Here is a 15,290-nt window from a genome sequence, read left to right as displayed (position 1 = left end):
TCCTGCAATAGAGCACTTACAGTAAGTAACGCGACAACTCTATAAGGCATTGAGATAGAAACAGCTTTAGAGTCCACTGGACAACACGAACGGGGACGGGGAGGGGGGGGGGGGGGGGTAATTTGGTCAGTGAAATGAAAACACAGCAAAACACCCATTAATGTTGATGAGGAATGAGGTCTGATGTGAAGGTGGCATAACGGGCTCGGTTAAAAGATGGGAATGTGGAGGGAAGGAGGGAAGGGAGGGTCAAAACACCCTGTACCTGGAGGGCCAGTTGATAAGGGATTGGGTGTTGCCTTCCGAATCGGTCTGGAGGAACCAATTGCTGGTTAGTTTCACCTCCGGGCTGCATCAATGGGATGGGAGACGCAGTGAGTCAGCGACACTGGGGTTGGCGGCATCCAAAATGGCGCCCTATTCCTTATGTAGTGCACTACTTTTGACCGGAGTCCTATGGAGCTCTGGTCAAAAGTAGTGCACTATTATAGGGAATAGGGTGTAATTTCGAACGCACCTTGGGTGAGTGAGTGGCTAGGCCGCCCCGAGCATTTCACTTGTAGCACAAACACAACTGACTTCACATTTAGCATGACCAAGAAACATCCATCCATCTGCCTTGTACTTCAGTGGATATCCCATTCTACTGGGAGCTCGGTTATCATTCTGGTATTTGGAGAGATGTCAAACTATGGAACAATAAATCCTATCCGGGAATGTTCATCGAAATGAACAATGAAGAGACATCAAATGGGGCTTGGGAAAATGATAGGACACACAGACATGACGCACACAGCAGCATGTATCGCAATGCACTGTACCACACAGTAGATAGTTTGTGCACCGATATGTAGGCTACGTATGCCTTTTCTCAAGTGATGTAGTTCTGTCCTTGAAACGTTCTTGTCTATTAAATGTTCTGTATAATGTCTCCACATGTTTCATGTGGACCCCAGGAAGAGTAGCTGCTGCTTCAGCAACAGCTAATGGGGATCCTAATAAAATACCAAATAGTAGACATTCCACTGATGTATTGTGTACAATGTGCAGCAGTAGTCCTGCGGGTGAAAACAGCTCGTTGATGAGAGGTCGAAGGATAACGGAAAGATTTGTGCAAGCTAACAGGAGGGCCACAAACAGGAAAATAACGGCACATTGCAACAGTGGTGTGCCGAACGCCATCTCGGAACGCACAACTCGTCGATCCTTGTCACAGATGGACTATTGCTGCAGATAACCACACCGGGTTCCACTCCTATCGGCTAAAAACAAGAAGTAGCGTCTCCAGTGAGCATGTGATCACCAACACTGGACAACAGAGGAGTGGAAAAATTTTGCTTGGTCTGACGAACCCATGTTCTTGCGGCATGCTGATGGCAGAGCCCGGATTTGGGGTAAGCAGAATGAGCCCATGGACCCAACCTGCCTGGTGTCAACGGTACAGGCTGGTGGTGTACTAGTGTGGGGAATGTTTTCCTGGCACATGTTTAGGTCCCTTGAGACCAATTGAGCAACGATTGAACAACACAAAACTGGTCACTGAGTGCATGTCCTTCATCTGTCCTACCAGATTTCCAGAGCCATGCCCTCACCCAGCAGAGGGCAACAGCATGTGACTCAGAGGGTTTTTCTAAGAGACCGAGCAAGAGCACGAGCGCTTGAACGAGAGAGAGAGAGCTGCTCCGTGTCTTAAACTCTAAACTCTTTCTCCAGGTGGGCGGCGTGGCCTTGCTGGCTTTCATCTGCGTCTCTGTATGTGCTCATAGTTCTGACCGAGGAGTCACATCGCGCCCCTGTAACCCAACACCCATCCTGATGGCTAACGCAACACAGCCGCTGCCAAGTTTTGAAACCGGAGAGAGAGAGGGCGGAGAGAGAGATAGAGATGCCTTGTGGGATGTGGAATGGGAGCATGTGTCTCTAATTGTTTCCCCTCAGTGAGTCAACGTTTAGCACCAGCAGGCTACAGCTAGCTGGCTGTTAAAATTAGCTTGCGGGACTGAGGAGAGAAAAACGCCATGTCTCCAGACTAGACACAACACTGCATTGGACCATGACTCCCAAATAAAGAATACCTAAACTAACATCTAATATTGTGTCATTGTTGGAATTGCATTGTATCAGCAGTCTCATAACCTGGGGTTTTGTTGACTTCGTGACTTTGGCTCAAGTGGGTTGTGCAACTGTTCAGCGAAGCAACAAATATAGCTGCTCCTTTAGTTTTATCACCGACATCCTACAAGTCGCTTTTCAACCACCTGAATATTCTGGCACAGAAAGAAAATACGTACAGTGCCTTCAGAAAGTACTCCTTGAATTATTTCACATTTTGTTGTGTTATAGCCAGAATTCAAAATGGATTAAATATATTCTCACCCATCTACACAAAATATCCCATAATGACAATGTGAAAACTTAAGACATTTTTTGCAAATGTATTGAAAAATAAATCTCTCACTTAGGTATTCACCCCCCCCTCCCGAGTCAATACTTTGTAGAAGCACCTTTGGCAGCGAGTACAGTTGTAAGTCTCAAAGCTTTCCACACCTGGATTGTGCAACATTAATTAGCCTATTATTATTTTCAAAATTCTTCAAGCGCTCTCAAATTGGTTGTTGATCATGCTAGACAACCATTTTCATGGCTTCCCATATATTTTCAAGTAGGGTTTTGACTTAAATAACTCGGCAATGAGGAACATTCACTGTTTTCTTGTTGAGCAACTTCAGGGTAGATTTGGCCTTGTGTTTTAGGTTATTGTCCTGCTGAAAGGTGAGTTAATCTCCCAGTGTCTGTTGGAAAGCAGACAACCTGGTTTTCCTCCAGGATTTGCCTGTGCCTAACTCCATTCAGTTTCTTTTTTTATCCTGAAAACCTTCCCAGTCCTTAAAGATTACAAGCATACCCATTACATGATGCAGCCACCACTATGCTTAAAAATTTGGCGTGGTACTCTGTAATGTGTTGTATTGGATTTGCCCTAAACATAACAATTTCTATTCAGTACAAAAAGTTAATTGCTTTGCCACATATTTTGCAGTATTACTTTAGTGCCTTGCAGGAAATAGGATGCATGTTTTGCTTCCTTCTTTTCACTATCAATTAGGTTAGTATTGTGGAGCAACTACAATGTTGTTGATCCATCCTCAGTTTCTCCTTCCATCACAGCTATTCAATTGTGTAACTGTTTTAAAGTCACCATTGGCTTTAGTAGTTTCCTTCCTCTCTGGCAACTGAGTTAGGAAGGACGCCTGTATTGTTGTAGTGACTGGGTGTATTGATACACCATCCAAAGTGTGATTAATAACTTCACCATGCTCAAATGGATATTTCATGTGTTTTTTTTGTTCTCTCACCCATCTACCAAATAGGTGCATGCAACTTATCATGTAACATGTTGAGCACATTTTTACTCCTGAACTTATTTAGGCTTGCCATAACAAAGAAGTTGAATACTTAATAAACTAAAAGACATTTCAGCTTTTCATTTCTATGTAAAAAAAAATTCAAAAAACATAATTCTACTGGCATTGTGTGTAGGTCAATGACAAAAAAAAATCTGTAATTCATTTCAAATTCAGACTGTAACAACAAAATGGTGGAAAAAGTCAAGGGCTATGAATACTTTCTGAAGGCACTGTACATGCAGCAACATCAAACACGATGCAGCAACAACAAAAACTGGACCTGGGAGGACTTCAGCTGTGTGTAAACCCTGTTGGATTGACTGAGCCTGCTGCTGCATGCACAGATTGCTCTTCCTCTATGCTATAAATTATTGTGTGCATCCCAAATGGCACACTGTGCCGTATTTACTGCACTACTTTTGACCTGGCCAAATGAAGTGCACTATATAGGGAGTAGGGTGCCAATTGGACTCAGATAATGTTCATGCCAAGAGGACGACCTTGTGAGAGTTCTGTTAAAGGGATCAAGGAGACTGAGTGCGTGTGAGAGAGAGGGAGAGACCGATGATCCCTCTCCTTCTCTCCATCCGTTTTATTTACAGTAAGGGGAAAGATACTGTACAGAGAGAGAACCTTAACAATAGGAAGAGAAAGAAGACTAGACAGTGTAGTAGGTCGGTCCACTCACCCCTGTCTGCCGAGGATGTTGTGGGCCTGCTGCTCTATGAAGAGGTCCCCAGGGGACACCCCCTGTTTGGGGGAGGGCAGCGAAGACTTCCGGGTCGTCTTGGGCGAGCTGGGGGGCACCCCTGTGACGGTGTAGTCGTTAGCGACGGGCACCTTGGCCGAGGTGGGCGACGATGACGTCACATCCATGTAGCTGGCGGAAGAGGGAAGCTCGAGGGCACTGATGTTCCTCTCCTGCTGCCCCGCCCTGCGCTGGTTCTCCAGGTTCATCACCCTCTCCCTTTCCGTGAACGAGTCCACCCTGGGTCGCCCCTGGCCAGGCTCGCCGGAGCCTTGTGGCTGGGTGGCCACTCTCCCCACCCTGGAGCTGCCTGAGGTGTAGGAGGGTTCATCCCCCACAGACTCCGCCCTGGGGCGTGGCTTGACATTTGTGTAGCCCTGCTGCCTCACGGAAGAGGTGTCAGACTCCTTGAGACCACGGGCGGAGCCAGATCGGGAGGAGAAGTGATCGGTGGTGGAGTCTGGTTCCTGGTCCAGAGACATACCGTAGCGCTCGGCCAGCTGCCGACGCCGTTCCGCCTTGTAGCGAGCAATCCGATCTGCCTTGGAGTCCAGGTCGGTACCTGTGGAGTCAGAGCTGTAAATGGGTTCAGTTGGGACGGTCTGGCCCTCAGGCCGGCTCCGGGCTCTGGACTGCCTCTCTGGAGCAGGGACCTGCTGATGGGTCATCATCTCTGGACTCTCCAGGTCCTCCCTACTGTAACACTGCACTGTGACAGGGGATAGACCGAGACAAAATCTTTAGACCAAATCTACACAAGTAATACACAGTGTACAAAATATTATGATAATACAATAGGTAGCAGCATTAGTTCAACGCTTTCATATCTTGACACATTTTGAATTGACAAATTTGTGATGTTCTGAGGGCAAAAGGCGGCGCAACAATATTTGTAAGGTGTTCCTAATGTTTTGTACACTCAGTGTATATAATGCATGAAGTCAATGCATGTCTTTCAAATGACCAAGCTCATATCCAAAAGCGTGGGTCGGGTTTCGATAATTATATACTATATGGAGCTCTAGCAATGCTCAAGTTCTGTCATTCTGTGGGTCGTGCAAGTAGCTGAACACCTAGGTACAATGTGTGCGGTTTAGTGATCCTCACCGACACAGGGGTCACAGGTGTCCGAGGCACGTGTGTAACGGGGTGTGTCTTCCTCTAGCAGCCGATTGGTCACTAGGCCGGGGCAGCTGGGTAATATGGCGGGCTGCACCTCACTTTCTATACCCTCCAACCGCCGGGCAATCCTCTCTTTCCTACACACAGAGTCAGACACACTGACTGACATGACAGAATACCCGTTTGAGTGGCCACATGCTGAGGTCACACACACACACACACACACACACACACGCGCGCGCGCACACACGTTGTTATTCATCACAGTCACCACTACAATAACTGCTTGCTTCATTACATGGTTGAAGGAGCTAAATGTCGTAGTCGTACCTGTTCATTTCCCAGCTAGAGCTTGGGCTGATGCTTTCAAAACGCTTCCTCAATTCTGAAACTGGACAGATGAATACAAAGTTAGGTACAAGAGGAAAAAATGTGAGCGTTAACAATCAAGTTTATCAATTCAGTAGTCATGATAGGAGAAAGGCATCACAGCAGGTGAGGTTGGACAGTTTGAGCTCATTATCCAAGAGAGTTGAATGTAGAGTTTACACAGATGTGGGACCAGGCTACGTTCACATCTAGAGCAAGAAGAGATCTGTTTGTTTTGTGGGTCTTGTTTTCGAACTATAATGAGGTGATGATTCCGCTAGCTACTCTGTTCTCTACAACACAGGAACAAATCGCTGAGAGAGAGACATTCACAAGGAACTGACAAAAATCTACACCCCGCCTCAACAATAAAAGATATGAAGTTCAAACTGCAACTGACTAATTGACCGAGCATAGGAAGTGGTTATACATGCATGCAGTTGAAGTCGGAAGTTTACATACACTTAGGTTGGAGTCATTAAAACTGATTCTTCAACCACTCCACAAACTTCTTGTTAACAAACTTTAGTTTTGTCAAGTCGATTAGGATATCTACCTTGTGCATGACACAAGTAATGTTTCCAACAATTGTTTACAGATTATTTCATGTTTATAATTCCCTGTATCACAATTCCAGTGGGTCAGAAGTTGACATACACCAAGTTGACTGTGCCTTTAAACTTGAGCTTGGAAAATTCCAGAAAATTATGTTATGGCTTTAGAAGCTTCTGATAGGCTAATTGACATAATTTGAGTCAATTGGAGATAATCCTGTGGATGTATACCTCCAATTGATGTATTCAGTGCCTCTTTGCTTGACATGGGAAAATCTAAAGAAATCAGCCATGACCTCAGAAAACAAGTTGTAGACCTCCAGAAGTCTGGTTCATCATTGGGAGCAATTTCCAAACGCGTGAAGGTACCACGTTTATCTGTACAAACAATAGCACCCAAGTATAAACACCATAGGTCCACGCAGCCATCATACCGCTCAGGAAGGAGACGCGTTCTGTCTCCTAAAGATGAACGTACTTTGGTGCAAAAAGTGCCAATCAATCCCAGAACAGCAAAGGACCTTGTGAAGATGCTGGAGGAAACAGGTACAAAAGTATATATATCCACAGTAAAACGAGTCCTATATAGACAAACTGAAAGGCTGCTCAGCAAGGAAGAAACCACTGCTCCAAAACTGCCATAAAAAAGCCAGACTACATTTTGCAACTGCACATGGGGACAAAGATGATACTTTTGAGAAATATCCTCTAGTCTGTTGAAACAAAAATACAATTGTTTGGTCATAATGAACATTGTCATGTTTGGAGGAAATAGGGGGAGGATTGCAAGCCGAAGAACACCATCCCAACCGTGAAGCACGGGGGTGGCAGCATCATGTTGTGGGGGTGCTTTGCTGCAGGAGGGACTGGTGTACTTCACGAAATAGATGGCATCATGAGAAAGGAAAATGTGGATATATTGAAGCAACATCTCAAAACATCAGTTAAAGCTTAGTCGCAAATAGCTCTTCCAAATGGACAATGACATACTTCAAGTTGTGGCAAAATGGCTTAAGGACAACAAAGTCAAGGTATTGGTGTGGTCATCAAAGTCCTGACCTCAATCCTATAGAACATTTGTGGGCAGAACTGAAAGTGTGTGCGAGCGAGGAGGCCTACACCTGACTCAGTTACACCAGCTCTGTCAGGAGGAATGGTACCAAAATTCACCCAACTTATTGTCGGAAGGAAATGGAGGAAAGCCGTATTGCATGTTCAAGAATGTGCTGGTTCTCACACCACTGCTGCCATTTCAATGGCATTTGAGAACATGTTTGAAACATGAGTACTCCTAGCTCCATTTGAACAACTGACTGGAGAAATAAGCTCAACTGTGTCTGCAGCAGAAGTGATACCCTCTGTCATGGCTTTGAAACGCCTGCTCAACAACAACTGCCGACACAGACCGTGGGGTTAAAACTTGCAAAAGTACTCTACAAGAGGCTGTGAACAAGCGAATCGGTGGCATTCTCTCTGAGCCTCTTTACTGTGTCGCCACCATGCTCAACGCTAGGTACAAGGACCACCTCTTCAATGCAGACAAGAAACAGGGTTTTACGTGAAATGCTACAGACACAGCTGGACAATATGGAAACAGACAGTGACAGTGTGCACCGAGGAAGAGAGGCCATGGACAGACAGAGCTGAAACATTACTGCTTGACATGCATGATGAAATCCTGGTAGAGAATGAAACCACTGAACTAATTAGCAACAAAACAGCAAGTAGGTGAAATAAATAGATTTTGATTATGTTTTACTGGTAATGGGGACATGCGGAAACGCCAACAAATGAACTTTTTGGTCCGTGTGTGTTTCAACTATTTAACTACACTGGAATGCTTAAAAAGCTGCTAAAATTTTAAATAACGGTTATCGGTATTGGTTTTTCGGGAAGAAAAATATTGGATATTGGTGTCGGTCAAAAATGTCACAACGGTGCATCCCTACTTTTACCAGAGGGTTTCTGCTCCTGTCAAGAGTCTTCAAACTCCAGTTCCCCCATTTGAACCCAACACAAACACCACCCCCCAGGACTACACACACTATCCCCTCCTAGCCCTCACACACGCTGTTCCCGTAAAACCCCACAATATTATCTCCAACTGAACCTTATCAAGGCAACAAGTGCCATCAAACAAACCTTCCAACCAACACAGTCACACAATAGAAACCACTTCCCTCAGCCCCATAACCCTGGGAAAGTCTCTGTCAGAGAATGTATCCCAATGGCTCCGGATCAAAAGTACTGCACTATGAAAAGGGAATAGGGTGCCATTTTGGATGCAGACTTTGTCAGATAGTCATGTGTTTCATGCAGCACAGCACGCTGAAACCACCGAGTCACCTTTGGGGAGGTTTGCCAAGAGCTTGACATCTATATCCTTGGTGTTCTTGGCTGGGTCGTCCTTCCCTTCGAACGAAAACTCTTTCTGGAAGCTGCAGAGGGGGCAGAAATAAAAACTGAATAGCTCAGTCAGAACAGGGTATGTTTCAGTAAAGAGAAATTAACAATCTGATTATACTCTGGTGGCATCCCAAGAGACTGAAAAACAGCTTCTATCTTAAGGTCATCAGACTGTTAAAACAGCCGTCACTAACACAGAGAGGCTGCAGCCTACATACAGACTTGAAATCTTTGGCCACTTTAATAAATTGATCACTAGTCACTTTAATAATATTTACATATCTTGCATTACTCATATGTATATACTGTATTTTATACCATCTATTGCATCTTGCCTATGCCGCTCTGTCACTGCTCATACATATATTTATATGTACACTACCGTTCAAAAGTTTGGGGTCACTTAGAAATGTCCTTGTTTTTGAAAGAAAAGCACATTTTTGGTCTATTAAAATAATATCAAATTGATCAGAACTACAGCGTAGACCTTGTTAATGTTGTAAATGACTTATAGCTGGAAACAGATTTTTTTTAATAGAATATCTACATAGGCATACAGAGGCCCATTATCAGCAACCATCACTCCTGTGTTCCAATGGCACATTGTGTTAGCTAACCCAAGTTTAGCATTTTAAAAGGCTAATTGATCATCAGAAAACATTTTGCAATTATGTTAGCACAGCTGAGAACTTGTGCTAATTAAAGAAGCAATAAAACTAGACTAGTCTAGTTGAGACTAGTTGAGTATCTGGAGCATCAGCATTTGTGGGTTCGATTGCAGGCTCAAAATGGCCAGAAACAAAGAATTTTCTTCTGAAATTCGTCAGCCTATGCTTGTTCTGAGAAATGAAGGCTATTCCATGCGAGAAATTGCCAAGAAACTGAAGACCTCGTACAACGCTGTGTACTACTCCCTTTACAGAACAGTGCAAACTGGCTTTACATTGTTAATGTTGTAAGTTACTATTGTAGCTGGAAACAGAAGTGGGAGGCCCCAGTGCACAACACAGCAAGATGACACCTAATATATGCCACACCTAATTAAGAAGCTGATTAAACAGCATTATCATTACACAGGTGCACCTTGTGCTGGGGACAATAAAAGCCCCTCTAAAATGTGCAGTTTTGTCACACAACACAATGCCACAGATATCAAGTTGAAGGAGTGCGCAATTTGGCATGCTGACTACAGGAATGTTCACTAGAGCCGTTGCCAGATAATGTAATGTTAATTTCTCTACCATAAGTTGCCTCCAACGTCCTTTTAGACAATTTGACAGTACGTCCAAACGGCCTAACAACGTGTAATCACGCCAGCCCAGGACCTCCACATCCGGCTTGTTCACCTGTGGGATCGTCAGATCAGCCACACGGACAGCTGATGAAACTGTGGGTTTGCACAAGCGAAGAATTTCGAAACAGTCAAACCATCTCAGGGAAGCTCATCTGTGTGCTCATCATCCTCACCAGGGTCTTGACCTGACTGCAGTGGGAAAATGCTCACCTTCGATGGCCACTGGCAAGCTGGAGAAGTATGGGGTCGTGTGAGCGAGTGGTTTGCTGATGTCAACATTGTGAACAGTGCGCCACATGGTGGGGCTATGGTATGGGCAGGCATAAGCTACGGACAACAAACAGTTGCATTTTATAATCTATGGCAATACAATGCACACAGATACTGTTACGAGATGCCGAGGCCCATTGTCGTGCAATTTGCCTGCCGCCATCACCTAATGTTTCAGCATGATAATGCCGCAGCTGAAATTGTCCTAGTTTTTTTCCATGGCCTGTGTGTTCCCCAGACGGCGTGTTCCAGTTTCCGCCAATATCCAGCAACTTAGCACAGCCATTGAAGAGGAGTGGGACAACATTCCACAGGCCACATTCAATAGCCTGGTCAACTCTACGCGAAGGAGATGTGCCATGCAGCATGAGGCAAATGTTGGTCACACCAGATGCCGACTGGTTCTGATCCACACGCTGTCTTTTTTTGTGTTAAAGGTATCTGTAACCAACAGATGCATAGCTGTATTCCCAGTCAGGTGAAATCCATAGATTAGGATCTAGTACATTTATTTCAATTGACTGATTTTCTTCTATGTAACTCAGTAAAATATGTATATTTGTGTTCAGTGTAGAATAATCACATCAAGGTCGTAGAATCTGTTGGTCTATTCACAGACTCAAATCTACAATATGCCACACTAAGAGCTGTTAGCAAAGCATTACAGTGGGAAAAGAGCATTCTTGAAAAATATCCTGAGGGCTGTTTGTAATGGAGTGGGTTGGACATCTGCACCACAAACCAGTTCTGGTATGAAATATACCACTCGAGTATCTGAGGGAAGGGGCCGTTGGGATCTAGCTTATTACAGGGCTAAGAACACACGACACACCCATTCTTAAGTAATTAATCATTTGAGTAAATTATGACATACCTTATTTGGGGGTAGCCTACAATTGATCATTCCTTAACTATGAATTCAGATGGACAACTAAACCACCCTCTTATACATAGAATGAGTAGACTTATAGAACAGTAAACATACTGTACTCTTACTGTAAACATATAGAACTATAAACATACTGTACTCATACTGTAAACATACTGTAAACATATACTGTAAACATACTGTACTCATACTGTAAACATATACTGTACTCATACTATAAACATATACTGTACTCATACTGTAAACATATAGAACTATAAACATATACTGTACTCATACTGTAAACATATACTGTACTCATACTATAAACATATACTGTACTCATACTGTAAACATATACTGTACTCATACTGTAAACATATACTGTACTCATACTGTAAACATATACTGTACTCATACTGTAAACATATACTGTACTCATACTGTAAACATATAGAACTATAAACATATACTGTACTCATACTGTAAACGTATAGAACTATAAACATACTGTACTCATACTATAAACATATACTGTACTCATACTATAAACATATACTGTACTCATACTATAAACATATACTGTACTCATACTATAAACATATACTGTACTCATACTGTAAACATATAGAACTATAAACATATACTGTACTCAAACTGTAAACATATAGAACTATAAACATACTGTACTCATACTGTAAACATACTGTACTCATACTGTAAACATATACTGTCCTCATACTGTAAACATATACTGTACTCATACTGTAAACATATACTGTACTCATACTGTAAACATATACTGTACTCATACTGTAAACATATACTGTACTCATACTGTAAACATATACTGTACTCATACTATAAACATATACTGTACTCATACTGTAAACATATACTGTACTCATACTGTAAACATATAGAACTATAAACATATACTGTACTCATACTGTAAACGTATAGAACTATAAACATACTGTACTCATACTATAAACATATACTGTACTCATACTATAAACATATACTGTACTCATACTATAAACATATACTGTACTCATACTATAAACATATACTGTACTCATACTGTAAACATATAGAACTATAAACATATACTGTACTCAAACTGTAAACATATAGAACTATAAACATACTGTACTCATACTGTAAACATACTGTACTCATACTGTAAACATATACTGTCCTCATACTGTAAACATATAGAACTATAAACATATACTGTACTCATACTGTAAACGTATAGAACTATAAACATACTGTACTCATACTGTAAACATATACTGTACTCATACAGAACTATAAACATATACTGTACTCATACTGTAAACGTATAGAACTGGATGGATGCTGGGATGCATGTATGCAGAGCTGTGGAGTCATGAATGTTGGAGGGTGGAGTACTTGACACCAAGCCAAAACGTTGACACAACGCAATCACACTAATGCTGCAGTGGCGTTCACACTAGTGACCTTATCCGTCACTTTCTCACTTCGTTTGGACACTGTCCCAACAGGCCTGCTGCTGCAGTGTCACACACACACACACACACACACACACACTAATAGAAGTGCAATGGTACCATACACAGAACAGATACAGTACACAAATACTGATGTCATCTGTGAAAAAAAACAACTTACCCGAGAGCCGTCTTCTGTAGAAGTCTTGCGTTTCCAAGTTTGATGGGGCTCTCACTCCCAAGTCCTACAGAAGGAGAGAAAACACAATTTAGACTACTAGACCATGCCAAGAGTTCTTCATCAGTTGCGTGAGAGAAGAGTTGACCGGCAATTTTGAACGACCAAACTAATTGCACAGTTTTTAAATGAACAAAAACACAGTGGAAGGCAGAGTGTACGAGAGGCTCTTAAAAAAGGTCATCCAACAACAACTCGGCATGAAGCACATTAATCAAAGTCGACTTTCCGCACCACTGGGGATATAAATGAATTGTGAATAAATTGGAAAACAAAAGCCTTTATTGAATCATGTTGAACAATAAAATATGTGCAACCTTAAGGTTGTAACAGTGAGAACAATGGAACGGAATGTGTCTCAAATGACCCTCTATAGTGCACTACTTGGTGGCATTTGGAGGGAAGAATGGTGTTTATTTGAAGAAACCAGGTGACAGTTCAGACAGTGGTCTCACAGGACACACACACACACTACACTGTAAATTGCACTATGGCTCCATCTAAAGTGGCTTGTAGCTATGGAGGTCACAGCTCAAGGCAATAGAGGATTGATTGCATTTCATTGAGATGGATGGACGCTTTAAAGTCTGATCACACGTCAAGGTTGTCTGTGTGCATGTAGTGTGTGTGTCTGCGCAAGTGTGGCAGTGCCAGTGAGGCCTACCAATTCTACCCAGTTAGAAGCCTCTCTCGGAGAGGCAGAATACAGAGGAGCTATATAAGCAACTCTGAAAAATTTAAAACATGGTGACTAACCCTCACACACAGGTGACCGATGAGCCTTTTCTAACTTGTCATCACAACACATTATGCTCCGCCACCAGCGACGCGAAGACCGTTGTCAAACTCTGCCCTACTAAAAACACACAACCCTCAAGAGTTCCTATGATGACAGCAGCAGCCTTGAATATGTCCAACACAATATTGGGTATAGAAAAACTAAAAAACAGTGGAAACTGTTTCATGTCAATGTTGCGGTAGCACGGCCATCATTTTCTTTGACATAAAACAGGAGGCTATTGTGAAGTAAACGGCACACCATCCTCAGGGGAAAAAAAACAACCCTTATTACAGCAAAGTAAAAGCCTAATACAAAAGTGGGTGCTGGATGTTACCGTGCCCTTCTAAAGAATGCCCAATGCTTTGTAGAGTTCTCGACCTCAGTGTGGTTGGTTATAGAGCAGTGGGGTCCCTGTTCACTCGGTTCAACGCTGTGGAAAGTCGCTGATAGAAAACGCCACGAATAGACCTGACATGGTTCATTAACATGTCAGAGAGACATGTTTGTTCTACTTAACATATCTCGATCTGAGCGTTCCCACAACACTGTGCCCTGGGTCCTATTCACTGGGTGAATCTGGAGGTGAAAGAAGCGCACGCGTTTAGACGAGGTGCTGGCTAGCGGAGTAGAACACATGAAAAAGAAGGAGAAAAAAGGAGAGCCTCGCACTCATGTAGTGCAGACTAAATAATTGAATAACCAACGTTTCGACAGGTCTTCATCGGGGTTTATCAACGTTATTAGGTTATTCAATTATTGCATCTGAGCTCCTAGAGTGTGGCTCTCCTTTTCTTTTTCACTGGGTACCAAATGGAAGAACACTGAAACACTACCTGAACAATAAGAAATACTTGTTTTGTTTCCGTTGCACAAGGTTTTGCTTTATTATGCCCTAATGAATATGACCCTACTGACCGCGGACTAGGGCTGGACTGACTGACTCACTCACTCTGTGGGACAGAGAGAGAACACATGTGTTTCCACTTTGCCTGCCTGCCCCCACCCCTAACCCCCCGAAACCACCCGCCATTCCAGATCTGTTAGTCCATATTAAGGATATTTGGATGATGTTTAAAATCCCCCTGCTTTGGGAAAACATAATTTGAGAAGGGAGGAGAAAGAAGAGTCCCTACGCCTAGATGTGTTTTGGTACGAGACTAGTATTATTTCAGCTGGGGAGTATCCGGTAAACACATACTAGCTCACCCTCCTTATATCGTAGCCTACAGGTCATTTTACCAGCTGATAAAGTGACAGGGATAGAGTGATATCAGAGAAGGAAAACAACAATGTATGTAGGTACATCTCCACTAATCTTGTCTCTCAATGTAGACAAGAGAATTAAAATGGACTAATATAGATATTTGTCCTTACTGCCTACCACAGTTAGCCTGGTTTTCTGGTGTTCGTGCTGAACAGCCAACTCCTGCGGCCATTGACAAAGTTTGATAACGACCATAGGAATGGGCAAAACGGCACAAACAGATCGGGGATTAGCCTTTATAACCCAGTATCCCTGTAGTGCAAAACAACACGTAGCTGTTGAGGGCAGAGTGCTAAAGGTGCTGGATGAGTCAACACGTCGAGCCTACAGGGGGGTGGGAATGGAGAACCATCAGATCAGAAGCAGCCCTACGCAATAGAGCAGGGGAACCCTTACTGAAAGAAAGGCGGGTGCTTCCTGCGTTACACGTTCACACGCAGGCCTAAAACCACGACAACGATCACAGATGTCCCAAACCCTTTGGTGTTAAA

The 15,290-nt window shown here is 43.1% G+C and overlaps 1 protein-coding gene across 30 annotated transcripts in view; it reads right to left on the bottom strand.

Moving 5' to 3' along the window:
• LOC139420421 (supervillin-like) overlaps nt 1-15,290 on the bottom strand; it is a 138,251-nt gene that overhangs the window by 43,666 nt on the left and 79,295 nt on the right. For 29 of the 30 annotated variants that reach the window (XR_011635515.1, XM_071170503.1, XM_071170532.1 and 26 more), the window contains exons 2-6: nt 12,698-12,761; nt 8,547-8,638; nt 5,608-5,668; nt 5,263-5,414; nt 4,096-4,864 (exon numbers count right to left, since the gene is read on the bottom strand). Coding sequence is in view for 29 of the 30 variants with exons in the window: in XM_071170503.1 (XP_071026604.1) it covers nt 4,096-4,864; nt 5,263-5,414; nt 5,608-5,615 (929 nt within the window). In the remaining variant the exon portion in view is untranslated. Of the gene's footprint in view, nt 1-4,095; nt 4,865-5,262; nt 5,440-5,607; nt 5,669-8,546; nt 8,639-12,697; nt 12,762-15,290 lie in introns of all 30 variants that reach the window. The other variant, XM_071170522.1, reaches the window with a different exon arrangement.

The sequence above is a fragment of the Oncorhynchus clarkii genome, chromosome 11 (genome assembly GCF_045791955.1).
Source record: "Oncorhynchus clarkii lewisi isolate Uvic-CL-2024 chromosome 11, UVic_Ocla_1.0, whole genome shotgun sequence".
Classification (NCBI taxonomy): Eukaryota; Metazoa; Chordata; class Actinopteri; order Salmoniformes; family Salmonidae; genus Oncorhynchus; species Oncorhynchus clarkii.
Note: the sequence above shows the minus strand (reverse complement) of the source record. Positions and strands in the feature narration are given on the sequence as shown.